This window comes from Apodemus sylvaticus, chromosome 10 (genome assembly GCF_947179515.1).
Source record: "Apodemus sylvaticus chromosome 10, mApoSyl1.1, whole genome shotgun sequence".
In the NCBI taxonomy this organism is placed as follows: Eukaryota; Metazoa; Chordata; class Mammalia; order Rodentia; family Muridae; genus Apodemus; species Apodemus sylvaticus.
In genome coordinates, this window is record NC_067481.1 from 9,352,162 (window position 1) to 9,368,799 (window position 16,638).

General features: G+C 48.2%; 1 protein-coding gene across 6 annotated transcripts in view; it reads left to right on the forward strand.

Moving 5' to 3' along the window:
- Nucleotides 1-14,077, forward strand: part of Slc39a11 (solute carrier family 39 member 11) — a 438,334-nt gene extending 424,257 nt beyond the window's left edge. For all 6 annotated transcript variants that reach the window (XM_052196137.1, XM_052196138.1, XM_052196142.1 and 3 more), the window contains 3 exons: nucleotides 8,087-8,185; nucleotides 11,062-11,220; nucleotides 12,464-14,077. In XM_052196137.1, coding sequence (XP_052052097.1) covers nucleotides 8,087-8,185; nucleotides 11,062-11,220; nucleotides 12,464-12,542 — 337 coding nt within the window. In that variant the 3' untranslated portion in view covers nucleotides 12,543-14,077. The remainder of the gene's footprint in view (nucleotides 1-8,086; nucleotides 8,186-11,061; nucleotides 11,221-12,463) is intronic.
- Nucleotides 14,078-16,638: the final 2,561 nt, after the last annotated feature.

Below are 16,638 nucleotides of genomic sequence, written 5' to 3' on the forward strand. Positions count from 1 at the left end.
TTAAAATAAATATTTTTAGAATAAAAGACAATAGTCTAGGAAAGTAAGTGATGTCAACCTCTGGTCTTCATATTCACATGGACAGAAATGGATACCCCGTCCCCCACTACACACTCAAGAGCCTACACACACACACACACACACACACACACACACACACACACACAAGTACATGTGCATGCACATTCACAGATGTTATTTGCTTCTAGAAAGAAATGGAAGAACATAGCAATTAAAATATTTTTTCAACAGGATGCCTGAGACTGGTATTTCTATGAATACTCTCATTCACCAGGACACACATACACTCACCTGTGCATGTGCACACACATGTGTAAATACATATGTACATATACATACACACACAAACACACTTCCTTTGCTTCTTAAAAAAAAAAAAAAACCAAAAGAATGAAGAGCCATTGAAAGCATCCCCACCCTGCCCTCTGAAGCCACCAGAACGGACCAGAACCTCACACGATGAGCTGAGGAGATGTAAGGCAGCTCCTGCTACCCTGTGGAGGACTGGAGCCACATAACCACCTCTCTTTGGGATGGACCGATGTCTAGGTCTGCAGGAAACTAACCAGACCTGAAGAGTATATACTACAGCCTAGTAACCCCGAGGACCAGTCACCCAACTTCTTCACACTTATCTGCTTCCCTGCCTGTGAACTGGAATGATGACAGAGACATTTGAGAGGCCGTTGGGGATGGGGTGGGGGTGGGGAGGAGAGATGCAACTTGCTGCTACATGTAAAACACTTCCAACCACGCCCAGCATGCATCCACACTACATACACAAGAGATTATCATCTTTTGTTTTCTAGCCAGAGGACCTCAGGCTCTGTCTAATGGGCATGGTGATCAAAGAGAGGAGTTTATTTCTGCTGCAGGCTGTTGCAGTGGGGTGCCCAGAACTCTCTGCATGTCTCCCGGTATATGCACCATGCCGTCTCATGTTGGAAGCTCCGCCGAGCCCAAGGCCTGAGATGGTCTTAAGCAAAATGTCTGAGTGTAGTGGTCAATAAATGGGTTTCAAGGAATCCCCATCCCCAAATATGTACTCTGAGCAAGTCATTCAGTGCGTGGATCTGCCTCCCAGGAACAAGGTGCTGGCCACTTACATACAACCCCTTGCCTTTGGCCTTGAAAGAGCCCTGGGCTTGAGGCTGGGCTATTTAGCTCTTGGGTTTTCTTCTTAAAGCCAGTGGAGTGTGATAGGACAGTATCATAGAGGGTCCAGGAGAAACAGGCTTTGAAGCTTATCACTGTAGGTAGTGTTGTAGGCTTTGGCTTAGTGGGAGGGAAAGACTTGAGTTGCCCTGTTGGGTCAGCTCACATCTTCCTGGCCGAAGCTGGCTTCTCTCTCCCGCTATATTAGAGCTGCCCCCAAAGTTCTGAGTGTCGCTTTGTCCATGAAGTTTCTGGATCCACCCCCCTACCCCCCGTGCTACTTTCCTTCTGCCACTGCCAAGCTCCTGAGATGTGCGGCCATTGTTTGCCAGTGGATTCTTTTGCTCCTGAGCATCACATGCCTTAGGCTTGGTCACACAGGAGGAGAGCCCCACCTGGCTAGGCTGTGATTAGAGAGCACGGGAGGCCTCCCCGCCCTGACTGGAAGATTGTGCAGGCCATGCCTCAATGCTTGTAAGGGAGCCCAGCACCTTTACCACCTCCACCACCAATAATGGAATGCCAGTGGCCAAAGGATTCTGAGCGCCCACCTCAGTTCTGACACTAATGGTAGCTAGCTTGTAAGGAGTACCCACTATGAGATCCACCAAAAAGAATGGAGAGCCATTGGAAAAAAATCCCCACACTGTGTTCCCAAGTAACCAGAATGGACCAGAACCTTACATTACATAGCTGGGAAGGTGGAAGGCCATTTCTTGCAAGCCCTCCAGCCTGGGACCTTAAAGTGACTATCTCCCATCCATGCAAGGACCCTATGAAGGAAGTTCTTCACCACTTTACAGATGAAGTGGTGTCTAGTGCTAGGTCACAGTCTCTGGGACTCTGTGTTAATTGATTTTTCTCATTGCTGTAGCCACAATACCTAATAAAAACAACCTAGGGGAAGATGAGGTTGTGTTGGCTCACAGTCTGAGAGGAGACAGTTCATCCTGAGTGGGAGGGTAGGAGTGAGGTTGGGGGGGGGGAGGCATGGTGGCAGGAGCTTGAGGCATCTTGTTACATTGTATCCATAGTCAGGGAGAGAATGCCCTGAATGAGGCTCTGGCTCATGTTCTCCTTTTTAGTTAGTCCAGATCTGCAGCCCACAGAGCAGTCCTTCCCAACACAACCAAGCCGATCTACAGACAGCCTTACAGACATGCTCAGAGAACTATCTCCTAAGTGAGTCTAGACCCTGCTGGTCTGATTGTTAGTAGCAACTGGCACAGACTGTGAATGGGCGCTCTTGACCCTGCCTGTGCCTCCTTGGCACCTGGCATGGGCCTGGCTGCTCTGGATGCTAAGAGTTGCTATTTGTGACTGAACCCAACCTCTTCCCCACCTCCAATCCATTCTTCTCACCCTTGGGGGGGTTCCCAGCAGCCTCCTGGCCCCACATAGCCTGAATTGTTTCTTTGCACGCCTGCCCTGGCACATTGTATCCATCTCCCTCTGCCACCTCTGCAGCTGAAGTCCCTGCAGCCGTGCCTACCTGGCCTGTACTGTCATCCCAAGATGGAGACATCAGCCTATAAGGATTGCTCTGACAGCCTCAGGCTGTTGAGAGTTTTAGGGAGCTGGCTGTCTAGAGGGAGATAGCGGGGGTGGGGGGATGACCTCAAACTTTCTGTGCAGCTGAGAATGACCTTGTACTTCTGATGCCCCAGCCTCCTCCTAAGTGCTAGGGTTATGGACATTTTATTCACCCAGGCTTACCTGGCATGAGGAATCTAACCCAGAGCCTTCTGCATGCTGATCAAGCACGAGCCAAACTGAGCTCAGCCCTCGGCTAAGTATCTGCTCCCCTTCTAAGAGGTCGCATTCTTTCTCCACAACAGATTAAAAAGACCTCCCCTGGGACTTGTCTCTACCACCTGCCCTTTTGTAACCAGCTCACCCCCAAGGTGTCCTGGGGCAAGTCCTTTGTCCCACCCCCAGCCCACCCCCTAGTTTCCAATTCCCATTAGGAGTAGCCATTCCTCTGGGTCTAGTCCGCTCTGGGAAATTCTGACTCCCTCAAAAAAGGAAAGCAGAAATTTGGACACCCAAGCCAAAGCCAACTTTGATGTGAAGCAGCCCTTCCACACAGACCCCTGGCTTACCTTTCCCAGGAGAGGCCTCCTAGGGGCTGCTCCTGCCCCTGTGGTTACAGCCTGGCTCCCTGGGAACCAGTTACCTGCCCCAGCTGCCAGTGTCCCTAACCTGTAAACCCTTTCCTGGCCCCCTGGTCAGGTCCCCTCTCTCACGTCTCCCAGGGGGCATGGCTGGCCAGGAAAGGGACACACTATTCCCACATTCTACTAACATGTTTTAGTGTCGGGAATACCCAGCAACAGGAAATTTGCTTGGCTCTGAAGGGTGTGGCAGCTTTAGGTCTGTGTGTCATCCCATGCGTGCCCGGTGCCCTTTTGAATAAATGCTGCTTGGAATCTTGTAGCCGGTCCTGGAAAGGAAACCTCATCTCGGCTCTCCCTTCCCTATGCTGCAAGGAAGGAGGTCAACCAGGCCTATTTGCCCAGGAATGCCTTTGTAGACGGCTTGGTTAGGTCAGAAGTCATGGATGGCTGTACAAAAGACTGTGGCGGGGACCTCCTCCGAGCTATCGACTCTACATTAGGCACATTTTCTCTTCCTCACAGTCTGCCATTCCTGCCAGAGGCTCAGAATTTGTCCTCTGAAGACCTTCCCTGACAGCTCACCCCTGCCTCCTTCTCTCTCTCTCTACTTTCCCTTCTCCCCCACCTCTCTCTCCCTTCCTCCCTCCTTCCTTGATGTTCATTGGTCCCTGCGTTTAGATCAGCTCAGGAATTCTACCATTGTGGCTGTTGCTGTTGCTGCTTTGCCAGTTCCTCCCTTATTCCCTGGAGTCCCCTCCAGAGCCTCCCAAGTCGAGTTCTACATACAGCAGACATCCAGTCTGCAGAACCCCACAAATCTCAGTGGCCCCTGGTGTCCAGCCAGGGCTCCAAGCCTGTGTTTGTAATCAAGACAGCAGGGCTCAGGCTCACACAACGGAAATGGCCTCAACTACTGCCTTCCTCTTCACCCTTGCTGCTGATGTTGAGCAATACTGTTGATGCTCAACCAGAGAGTTCCTGTCAGACTTCCCATAATTCATCAGTCTGTAGAGCTGTCCCAGGCAAAGGCTCCTGGTAAAGCTCTCTGGTAACTAGATTAGAGAACTGGTTCTGAGAGCTATGGATCCAACCCCTACCCCAGAGCTGATGCTGATGCTGATGCTGATGAAGAAGAGAGGAAGAACTTCTGTCCCTGCCCATTTAGCATCTGTCGTGCTGTGGACCTGGAGTATCTCCTAAAGACTCATGCATTGAAGGCTTTGCCCCCAGCTGATCAATCCAGTCACTGAGATGTGATCAGATTGTAATGGCTCTGACCCCTCTTTGTCGTTACTGATGGATTCATAATTCAATAGTATTTGGGCCAGCTGACACATACTCACAGAGGCGGGACCTAGTTAGAAATAAATCACAAGAGACATGTCCTTGGAGGTTGTCTCTTGTCCCAGGCCCCTTCTCTGCATTTCTTTACTTCCTTGTCACAACAGCTTTGCTCTGCCCTGTGCTCCCTGTCATGATACTCTCTCCCTGTGACCAGACACAGTGAAGCAAGGTGACCACAGACTAAATGCTTGGAAACTGGGAGCCAAAGCAAATCCTTCCTTCCTTTCTTCCTTCCCTCCTTCCTAATGTGTTTATGTCAAGCATTTTTTGACAGCGAAGCAAAACTAACATGATGAACAGCTGTGAATGGGAACACAGCTGGCTATCTGTGCATCCGTTTGTGTGTGTGTGTGTGTGTGTGTGTGCGCACACACACAAAGGAGAGCTGAATTTAAAAGGGTCAAATAGGAAGGAGAGAAGGCAGAGAGGCTGTAGTTTCAGCCCACACCATGGTCTCAGGAGTCCCAGGAATGTTCAGGATAGACTTTCTGATCTGAGCAAAGCATTGCCCTGCAGAGAAAGACCTGGCAGGATCTTAGGGTGTGGCTCTAAACCTTGAGCCAGGGCCAGGGTAGGGCAGTGACAATGAGGCTTGCCAGGGATGGAAGAATGGGGTTTCTGTACTGCTTATCAGAGCTCAGCTCCAGGGCAGGATGTGGAGGAGGCTTCCCCAACCTGCCTGGTGGACAGCAGGACTTTGGACAGGAGGCATCACTTTAGACTCGACACTGGGTTGGGGGCTCCATGCACATGCCTGGCATAGACCACGTTCCTGGCCTGTGTATCTGGAAGGGTGGATACTAGCAGTGGATCGTTAGTCACTCACCAAGCTCTGCCTCTACATCAGAGAAGAGACACGGGGCATAGCTTGACCCCTTAGGTTGATCTCTTTGGGGGACAAAACCTTGGCATTGGGCTCTGTATCAGGACAAGGAAACTGGTCTTATTTGACTATCATTTGGGGAGAGACAAAGGATGCTGCTGTCACCAGCTATAGAAAAGACAGCAGGGAATACAGAAACACTGGCAGGAACTTATTCTCAAGATGTGTTGCTTCCACAGAAATGTATGTCTGGTGTTTCCCCCTCCTGGAATAGGAGCTCAGGGTCTTCTTGGACAGAAAACTGGTAGAAAAAGCTTCTAGAAAAAAACTGTAGTTCTCCCCGTGGCTGATAGAACAGAAGTATAGGGTCTCCTGTGCTCATCAGGAACCAGCAAGACTTCTGTATTAGTTTCTTCTCTACTGCTGCAATAGCTATGGCTAAGGCAACTTATCAATGAAAGCGTTTAATTGGGGCTTATGGTTTCAGAGGGTTAGAGTTCGTGATGGTAGAGTAAAGGCATGTCCGTAGGAGCAGCTTGGAGCTCAGATCTCAAACTGAAAACAGGAGGCAGAGTGCATACTGGGAATAGCGTTGGTCCTTTAACGCCTCAAAGCCTGCCCCCTAGTGACACACCTCCTCCAACAAGGACACATACCTCTTAGTCTGTCCCACCAGTTGGGTTCAAAGAATTCAAAGATATGATTGAACTAAACAGCGTGCATGCCAGCTAAATGTTTATAAGTTCAATTCTGATAGGGTCAGTCTTTGTCTAAGAGACTCCTGGAAATGGTCCTGAAGTGCAGGGTCACTGAGCCCCACGGGAGATGCATGTGCATGTGTTGTGACAGGGGATGAAGGCTAATATGGCATGAGATGAAGCCCTCAAACATGGTGGAGGTTTGATATTTAATACTGAGTGTTACCTGTGGTGCTCTTTGCTGGGATCTAGTCCGGAGGTCCATGACCAGAGCTGGCCTGGTGGACTTTCAAGGCAGCAAATTGTGTTCTTTTCCTGGGAGTCTGGGGCCAAGGATGGGGTGGCTAGTAAAGAAAGGGTAGGCCCAGCTGCTGGTCTGCATTCCATGCCCCTTATATCTGTCCAGAGCTGAGAGGCAAATTCCTACTGTGAACAAAGTAGGCAGAGAGGAGTCAATTGACCAAAGAGTCAAGCATGAGACGACTGGTTCTCTTTTCTACCCACAACTCCTTCAGGCCCCAGGCCAGCATGACTAGTTGATGCCCTTGAAACTGTTTTCAGAAGGGTCCTCCATGGAGGGACTACTATGACCTGTCTAACCAAGGTAAAAACATCAGGGAGGTAGTCTCAAATTACCATCATGTTACCCTCAGGCTGGTCTAGTTCCCTCTTGTGGCATATCTCCTTTTTTTGCAAGTAGGCATGAGGGTTGATGTGTGCACATTATGAATTCCCATCATGCATGTGACCTATCTCCCTTGATCAGTTATGTATTGCCTGTGTGCCTACCTATTCCCATTCTCTCTTCATTGTGATCTAGTCTCTTGCTTCTGCACAAAGCAGTCTCTCAGAGACAGGTCCCTAGCATTTGACTCTGGTAAGCAGCATAAGCTCCTAGTGTCCTGCAGAGGCAGAAAGCCAGAGGCTGTCACAGTGAACACCACCCAAACCCAGAGAAATGCAGCAAGAGTCCACGGGAAACCTGAGCCGGGAGCCACATCAGTGTCACCTTCAGGCTCAGTGTCTTTACTTCCTTGTACCAGTTCTCTTGTGCCTTCTGGATAAAATGAGCTACGCCCATCTCTGAACTGTAGGAAACAGGAACTCAAGGGCACAGAATATCTCTCCGTGTTAAGAACCTTTCAGGCATTGTTAGGTGGTCCTGTAACATGATCATCCCTTAAGGTGGAGACCAGTATCTCCATGTTGTACACAGACGTGTAAAAGTCCAATGATTGACACAGACTTGTACAGCAATATGATGACAGAACTTGCGCCATCCTGACTTGGAGCCAGCATGTTATCTGCTGTATTATAGCAAACTAAAGACAGAGTGTGACCAGGGACTCGGGCCAGGAGGGCAACAAGGAGGAAGATGTTACTCCCTCCTGTGACGCTACTGCCTTCCTGCGGACCCTCTTTCTTCCTTTGCCTACCACAGAGCCATGCCTGGCTTCGTTAGCCTAAGAAGGTCTTCAGGACTTAACAGGCCCCCACTTTTTGATGGGTACATGATTTCAGACAGGACTTTTTACATGTTATTCTAATTTTCTCGCTATTATTATGATTCAAACACTCTGACCAAGAGCAGCTTAGGAGAGGAAATGGCTTATTTCAGCTTACAGATTACATGCCATCACTGAGGGAAGTCAGGATGGAAAATCAACCAGGAACTTGAAGCAGAGTCCATGGAGGAACTCTGTTTGCTGGGTTGCTCACAGTCTCATCCTTAGCTAGCTTTCTTATATAGATCAGGACCATCTTCCCAGGGAATCATGCTGCCCAGAGTGGCCTGAGGCCTCCTAATCAATTGATTATTAAGACATCCCCCAGAGACATTGCCTACAGGCTAGTCTGACCAAAGTAGTACCTCTCGAAGATGACTCTAAGCCGTCCTAACTAGGTCTTGTACCTTCTTGTTTTTTCAGGAATCTGGCCATTGGAATTGGGATCCAAAATTTCCCAGAGGGCCTGGCTGTCAGCCTTCCTCTGCGTGGAGCAGGCTTCTCTACGTGGAAAGCTTTCTGGTGAGTGTGCCAGCCCATTGGGTCAGAGGAGAGTTGCGTGGGCTATATAGACTGCTCAGTGTGAACTACCTTTGTCAGGGTCAAGCTCATGTTGGAAGCCATGTTGGAAGCCAGTTGCAGGGCTCAGGAAATGCACCACATATGTGGGTCAATGTGGTACCCACAGTGGAGACCCCAAGGAACAAGATAATCTCTTGACCCTTTGACCTTTACATGACCAGCTTGAGTGGCTATGCCCCTTTTCAAAGACCTCTGTGGATAGCAACCCATAGTTATCAGCACTGGGCACGTCCCCCCTACTATGTCCCCTGTAAATGTCACAGTGTCCTCAGCTGAGGACCTTCTTGTTACCACTTGACCTAAGGAGTCATTACATGAGCTGCTGTTGTAGATCCCCACTTGGGACACGGGCCTCACACATCACTTTACTAAAACAATGGCTGGTCTACAACATAGGATCACAGTGCTCATGTAGACTGCTAATGGGGGACAATTTAAAAATGCCTTCCATTGTACAAGGCCATGTGTCTTGCAAGTTTGTGCCTGTACTTAAATGATCGTGTTTCTACTCTCCCCAGATCCCTTTCTCCATTGTCAAAGTCCTGCACATAGAGGCTTTGGGAAAGAAAGGGCGTGGGTGGCCTTAGAGATTTTCATAATCTACCACAGCCATGGCTGCCATTTCAGGTGGTTGAGGCACCAGGAAGAAAGGAGGGGGAGATGCAGAGATTTGTGGTCAGCCCCAAGATCCCAAAGTGAAGCTTTTTTCCCCCTCCCTCTCAATCTCCATTCTGGGCTTGATGTCAAATCTCCATTTTCCAGGCAGAGGTCTGATAGACCAGAGGGCCGTCTGCCCTGCTGGTCTGTTCGTGAAACCACAAGGAGACAGGATGCAGCGTCTGCTCTAAAAGATTCTATAGCAAAAGCAGGGTCTCGCCCCAGGCCCACTTTTGCTTCTTGCCAGAGGGGGATCTCATAGTTCATACAACTTACCCTTCTTTCTGGCGAGGACTGAAGCTCAGAGGCTGTGCACCTTACCAAGCGCTTGCTTCAAGAAGGGGGCCCCAGCCCTTGGCCTGTCGGTATTGTACCTGTAGCAGGTGGCGTCTGCCTACAGGGCCCAGCTTATCTCTTGCCCTTGCCCATCTCAGTGCTCACTCTTCTGTGTTGCTGCTTTGATCAGAGCTCATTTGGTCTGAAGCAGTGCATACCTCCTCTTGCTGGCCCAAATAAAGGAATTCCTTAAAAGGAGGAATCTCATCTGAAACCAAGATGGCGGTTTTGGGGGTGGAGAATAGAGGACATACTGTCAATACAGAAATGGCCAGGTGGGCCCACCTCTGCCACAGGAGAGTACAGTTACAGACTAAACTCCCAAACATGCCTACCACAACTGGACACACCAAGACCATTCCCAATCAGAGTCCTGTCAGCCAACATAGGCATCAAGGATGAGCAGGCCAATAGCGTGTCCTACAGCCATATCATCCTTAGAAAGATGCATTCTGTTGCAAAGGCTGGGACAATAACTCAGTGCAGAGGGGACTTGCTACACAAGCACTCATATAAAAAGCCAGATGTGGCCAGGTGTGCCTGTAACCCCAGTGTTGTTCAGGCACAAGAGGTTCAGTGGGCATTGTTGGCTCCCTGCCTAGCTTCAGTGAGAAAGAGTGTCTCAAGGGAATAAAACAGTAATAGAACAGGCATCCACATCCTCTCTGGCCTACACACATACACACATATACACACACACATATACACAAACTCACACCACATATACCACACATATACACACATACCACATACATACATTCACATATATATCACACAAAAACACCGCACATATACCACACATATACACACATACCACACACGTACATAAACATATATATACACCACACACACAAATATACACACCACATATACCATACACATGCACACGTGCCACACATATACATTCACATATATAACACACACACAACATATACCACACACATGTACACATACCACACACATACATTCACATATATACTACACACAGACACCCCATATATACCACACATATACATACATTGCACACACATACATTCATGTATATATACACCACACACACAAATATACATACCACCTATACCATACACATGCACACATACCACACACATATATTCACATATATAACACACACTACATATACCACACACATGCATACATATCACACACATACACTTACATATACACCACACATAAGCACACACATACATATAACACACACATGCATACATGCCACATACATATTCATATATAACACACACATACATATACACACTCCAGACTTTTTTTTAAAAAGAGAAAAATACATGCTATAGCAAGGATATACCTTGAAAACATGCTAGTGTTGAAATAAGCCCCCCCGCAAAAGAAATCCATATACGATTCTGTGTATAGGAAATACCCAGAGGCAACAAACATATGGAGAGAAAAAAGATGGAGAAATACATGGTGACAGGGTCTGGGAGGAGGAAGGAACAGGGACATGGCTGCCAACAGCTGTGGGCTTCTTTCTATGATAAAGATGTTGGAATTGATGGTGATGCCTGCTTAACCTTGTAAACACGCTAAAAAGCCCAGTGGCTACACAGTAAATGTTACACAGGATGCAAGTTATGTCCCAACCAGATTGTCACCGTCAAAGACAACTTAAAGATCCAAAGGGTACAAAGCTACTGTAACTGCTTCATGGGAAGCTGGGCAAGGGGCCGCTTCTTAGAACATGGCCGGACGAGATGCCCACCACACGTGTCTGTTGTCTGGGGTGGGATCACCAGTCTGGGCTGGTGGCATGTCTGCACTGGTCAATGTCTCTGTGCCCTCCTTAGGTATGGACAGCTGAGCGGCATGGTGGAACCCTTGGCTGGGGTCTTTGGTGCGTTTGCGGTGGTGCTGGCTGAGCCCATCCTGCCCTATGCGCTGGCCTTCGCTGCGGGCGCCATGGTCTACGTGGTCATGGACGACATCATCCCGGAAGCCCAGATCAGGTACAGAGCTAGTCGCAATTCTTCAGCCCTGTCCCAGGCCTAGTCTGAGACTCCCCCCGCCCCTCACACTTGCTCTCTTCCTCTCTCTTTCCATTGCTTTCCTCTAAGATCCCTCTGTCCCTGGCCACAATTGTCCCTGTCCCTCCTCTGCTTGCTAAAATTGAAATAAAGAGGAGGAAGGTGACATCACACAGTGGCATAAAGCAGGAGCCCTTGGCCCCTGGCCCCTTGTTGAAATAGCCACCTTTAGACTCTCTCTCTCTCTCTCTCTCTCTCTCTCTCTCTCTCTCTCTCTCTCCTGGAAAGAGGAGAGTGGTAAGCTCAAAGATGCAAGCAATAGCCTTAAATGTGTTTCATTATCTTACCACGGGCCAGGTGTCAAGAGGCGTGGTGGTCAGGGGAGGGGCCTTGCACACTTTCATTCAGGTTTGTCTAACAGAATAATTCTGAAGCTCGTTTATCATGACAGGTCAGTGTCTTTAAGGACTAATAACCGGGGCTGGAGAGATGACCCTGTCAGCATTGTGTTTGCCACCCCAGAACCCACGTGAAAAGCCAGTCATGGTGGCATGTGCTTGTAATCCCAGCACTGGGGAGGGAGAGACAGGTGGATACCTGATGCCCCATAGCCGGCTAGCCAGATTAGCCTAATTTGAGAGTCCCGGGCCAGCAAGAGGCCCTGCCCCCAAAAAGTAGATAGTGCTGGAAATGGCTCCTAAAACCTCCCCCAACACACGTGAATGGCCACTACTTTTTAAAGTGTATATGTGTGTGTGTGTGTGTGTGTGTGTGTCTGTGTCTGTGTCTGTGTCTGTGTCTGTGTTCATGGAGGTTAGAAGTCAGATCCCTGGAGCTGTAATCATAGGCTGTTATGAGCCTACTGATATGGATGCCAGGAACCGAATTCTGGTCCTCTGCAGAGCAGCAAGTGCACCTAACTGCTGAGCCATCTTCCCAGCCCCCCTGCTGACTACAGTTTGCTTGTTCAAGCCTGAGACTGGAGAGTTCTGGTCAAATGATTTCCCTGTTCTGCAGCTCTGACCAGGAGCCACAGAAAACAGTGAGATTAGGCTAAGGAGGGCGTGGTTTGGCATCAGGAGGGAGTGTTCAATTGGTGTATGGTACCCAGACATCACTGCTGCTGCTGTTGGTAGAATACTCTCTGTTGTGGTTGGGTTCGTCAGCCCAGACAAGGTCATAGGAAGCATCAGCTAAGTCTTACCACCTTCTTCTTCCTTCCTAGTGGCAATGGGAAGCTGGCATCCTGGGCCTCCATCCTGGGATTCGTGGTGATGATGTCCCTTGACGTGGGCCTCGGCTAGCTCTGACAAACCTTGGGACTCCGTGAAGGAATGCACCGGGCTTCTGCAGGACCATGATGAGCCTCTCTTCACATACACAACCCCGTTCCTTTCTCCCCTCCATCTCCTTACCCCAGATCAGCTCTGATTACATTTTGACTTTTCATTTTGCTTTGGAGGGAGAAGCTGGTTTTCTTTGTAATTTCAAGGTATCCTAGAACTGTAGATTTGTGTTTGGCCCACTGAGTGGAAGGTGTCTTTCTTCAGTGGGATTGTCGAGGCTAACCCCTACTAGCCCACCTCCAGTCTCCCTCACTAGACCCAACTTCAACACCTCAGGGTCACCTCCAGAAGCCAGCTCCTGGGGTACAACTCCTGAGCATGTTGGGCTAAGGTTTTAGAGCAGGTTGCCAGGGCCCATGGCACTCCTTCTCCATGGACCTTCTGTCCACCTAGAATGCCTGGACAGAAGCAACATGAACCCAGAAGCCAGCTCAAACAGGGTCTGCTTCCTCCAGGGAGGCATGCACGGGAGGGCCCACACACCAAGAGCAAGAAGGCAGCTTGGCTCTCTCCTTTGTCCTAAGACAAAGATTGGCACTGCTGAAGTTAGGGAAATATGGAAATGAAGGTGACTGGTGAACACACAGCGCTCTGTGAGGAGCGCAAAAGCTCTCCGCTCTGAGTAGGTTTTAAACTGAGCCCCACGCCCTGCTCTTTGTAGATGACAAGAGCAGGCACTTCATAGCGGCTCCCAGATCTCCTAACTATTAATCTTGATGTGTTTACAGCCTTTGCTTTTCTGAGAGACTTGTGGATTCGAGCAAATGGCAAATACTCAACCCTCTCACTGACTCACAGAGTTGCTTGAGTCAACTCGAGGGAATGACATTCAAAACCTTCTCTGCTGGCCACTTGGAAACTTAGAACCCAGAGCCCCTCAGCTTCAGCAGGCTTTGTGGGCATCTGGCCAGCAGGCTTCTCATAGGAAATAAAAGGGGTGGGGGGTTAAGAAGAGGTATTTTTTACATTTCCTTTCTTAGAAAACTTACAATTCTTAGGTGACCCTGAAGAATGACTGGACCTAGACTACATGCCGACCTAACTTACTCTATCATACATGTAGCCCCACCACCCGCTCTCCCAACGCATCTGAGCCCCGAGCCCTCCATGGCCTAGAAGAGTGTGGGGGACTCAGAGAACAGGCTGTACCCGGGATTTTGCCAGGCATTTTGGGTACTGACTGGGTTATCAGTATCTGCCCTCTGTGTTTACATGTCCCATCTCTCCGAGGATGGATACTGTAGTCTGTGAATCTTCAAAAGATCCCAGAGGTCAACCTCGGCAGGGTGTGTCCGTTCTTCTGAAGCACTGGTGATCAAAATTGAAGACTTATTCAGAGATTCGATGGGTTGAGGTTAGCTGGTTTGGTGATTGGCACGTGTATATATTTTTAGTCTTACGTCTCCGTGTGTAGTTCTGTTGCTGCAAATCCTTTCTGCTGGATAAGACCTTGTAACTGTGATTAATGTCAATAAAGGGAATTTTGTGGTGCACGAGCTGTGTTCTGTTTGATCTTCAACACCAATGCTCTCTAGAGCTGCTGAGGCCCCTCTCCCACACAACACCAGCAGGAGTGAAGAGCTGCTTACAGCGGGATGAACAGTCAGCTTCCAGACTGCGGAAAACCACATCCAACTCCAGCTTTACTTAAAGAAAACAGTTAATGGACAGATGTTAAGGAATGTGGAGGAGCTAGTGGAGAATCAGGCTTGGAAATGGGGTCTAAGATAGTTAGAGATCTAAGACAGTTACCCAATGACATTTGAAAACAGCTTCTATTAGATGCCATGGCCCCTGATGCCGGTGATTAAATACTGGACATTTCTTATGAAACTCCTACTCTGCTGGGTGGTGATGGCACATGCCTGTAATCCCAGCACTCTGGGAGGCAGAGGCAGGCAGATTTCTGAGTTTGAGGCCAGCCTGGTCTACAGAGTGAGTTCCAGGACAGCCAAGGCTATACAGAGAAACCCTGTCTTGAAATAAACCAAAAAAAAAAAAAAAAATCCAAAAAACCGAAATTCTCACTCCCTTATACCTCCAACAGCATCAGGAGAATTAGGCTGTATTGCCCCCCATCCTTCCTGTTCTGATTCCTTCTTCAAGGTCAGAGTTAGAGATAGTCACACAGCAGAGGTTTGCATATACACACAGATCCACTATACCATAAGCAGCTATACTTATACCCAAACTTACACATACACAGACACACACACACACACACACACACACACACACACACACACACTTATACAATGTGCTGTGTGTGGGACAAACATCTGCCTAGAACTTGAATCCCGTGCCTATGAACTGGCGGGACTTAACCCTGACCAGGAATCCCATTACAGTAGGTTTTCTAGATTTGGGGATGGGTTCAGATGTTAGCCACAGGAAGAGACAAAGTTGACTCAGTGTATCACTGAGTATTTTATTGTAACTCAGATTCCTCATTTTGCAAAGGTTGGTCATTGGCTCAGAAATTGTTGCTGTTCCTCATACAATCAAACATCAATCACCCCTTCACAAAAGGAACTAGCCCAGTACTATACCAACCCCTATTCTAAAAATGTCTACATTAGAATCCATTTTGATATATCAATATATCAATATATCAATATATCAATATATCAATATATCAATATATCAATATATCAATATATATATATATTCTTCCAAACTATATAAATACAATTTTTAACCCTAAATTATCTTGGTTCATAATTCTCATTCTTATTGTTTTGTGTTTGCCACAATCTGTTGCTCTTGTTTGAGGGTATGCCCAGGAGTTTCTTGAAACCTAGATCCCCAGTGTATCAATGTCTCAAGATTGAGAGAGGCTGCTGTTTAATTGGAGGTCAGAGGTCAGAAGGAGCTGTTCCACAATCTGGGTTAATTCTGGAGTATGGTTCTTCCTGTCCTGTGGTGTGACCTCTCTCCTTCCCACATGGTATCAATAGCCTTTAAAACTTGTGCCATAGTTTCTGTCAACTTGACATAAAAAGACATATGTGAAAAAAGGAAATCACAATTGAGAAATAATCCACCAGACTGGTAAACCTGTCTGGGGTGGTGGTGGTGGTGAAATTTCTTGGTTAACAATTGACGTGGAAGGACTCTGCCCACTGTGTGCTGTGTCACCTCGAGCTAGGTGGTTCTGGGTTGTATAAAAAAGTGAATTGAGCAAGTCATGAAGAATGAGCTATCAACAGCACCCTTCCATGGTCTCTGCATCAGTTCCTGCCTCCAGGTTCCTACCTGAGTCTCTGCCTTGACTTCCTGTAATGATGGAGGGGTAAGCCCGATAAATCCCTTTCCCCAGCAAGTTGATTTTGGCTGTGGTGTTTATCATAGCAGCATAAAAGCAAACTAATACAGACTGTCACCAGAGTCTGATTGGCTGGAGCTGCCCAGTTGTGGATTTCCAGCCTCCAAAACTCTATGCTGAGTAAATCATTTTCTTTATATAGTTCTTAGCCTCGAGCACTTTGTTATAGCAATGGTAAACCAACTGAAACACTCTCTTCTGAAGCAGACCAGGCTTGCAGATTACTAAGGATATACACACAGAGAACTTTTATTTTCTGGTAAGATACTGTCAGTAAAGGAGTAAAGGGAATGACAATGTCCTTTCCCCCCCCCATTAATTTATTTACTCACTTTGCATCCTGACCGAAGCCCTCCTGTCTCCACTCCTCCCAGTCCCATCCTTACAAATCCCCCCCCCCAGACCCCCTTGGGTACCACCTCGTCCTGGGACATCCAGTTGCAGCAGGATTAAGCACATCCTTTCCTACTGAGGGCCAACCAAGCAGTCTAGTTAGGGGAAGGGGATCCAATGGCAGACAACAAAGTCAGAGACGGTCTCCATTCCAGTTGTTAGGAGACCCACATGAAGACCAAGCTGCACATCTTCTACAAAAATGTAGGGCTAGGTCCAGCCCTGCAAACTCTAGTTTGTGGTTTAGTCTCAGTCCCAGGTTAGTTGACTCTGTAGGTCTTCTTGCGGTGTCCTTGACCCCTCTGGCTACCTCAATTCTAGCCCCCACTCTTCCAC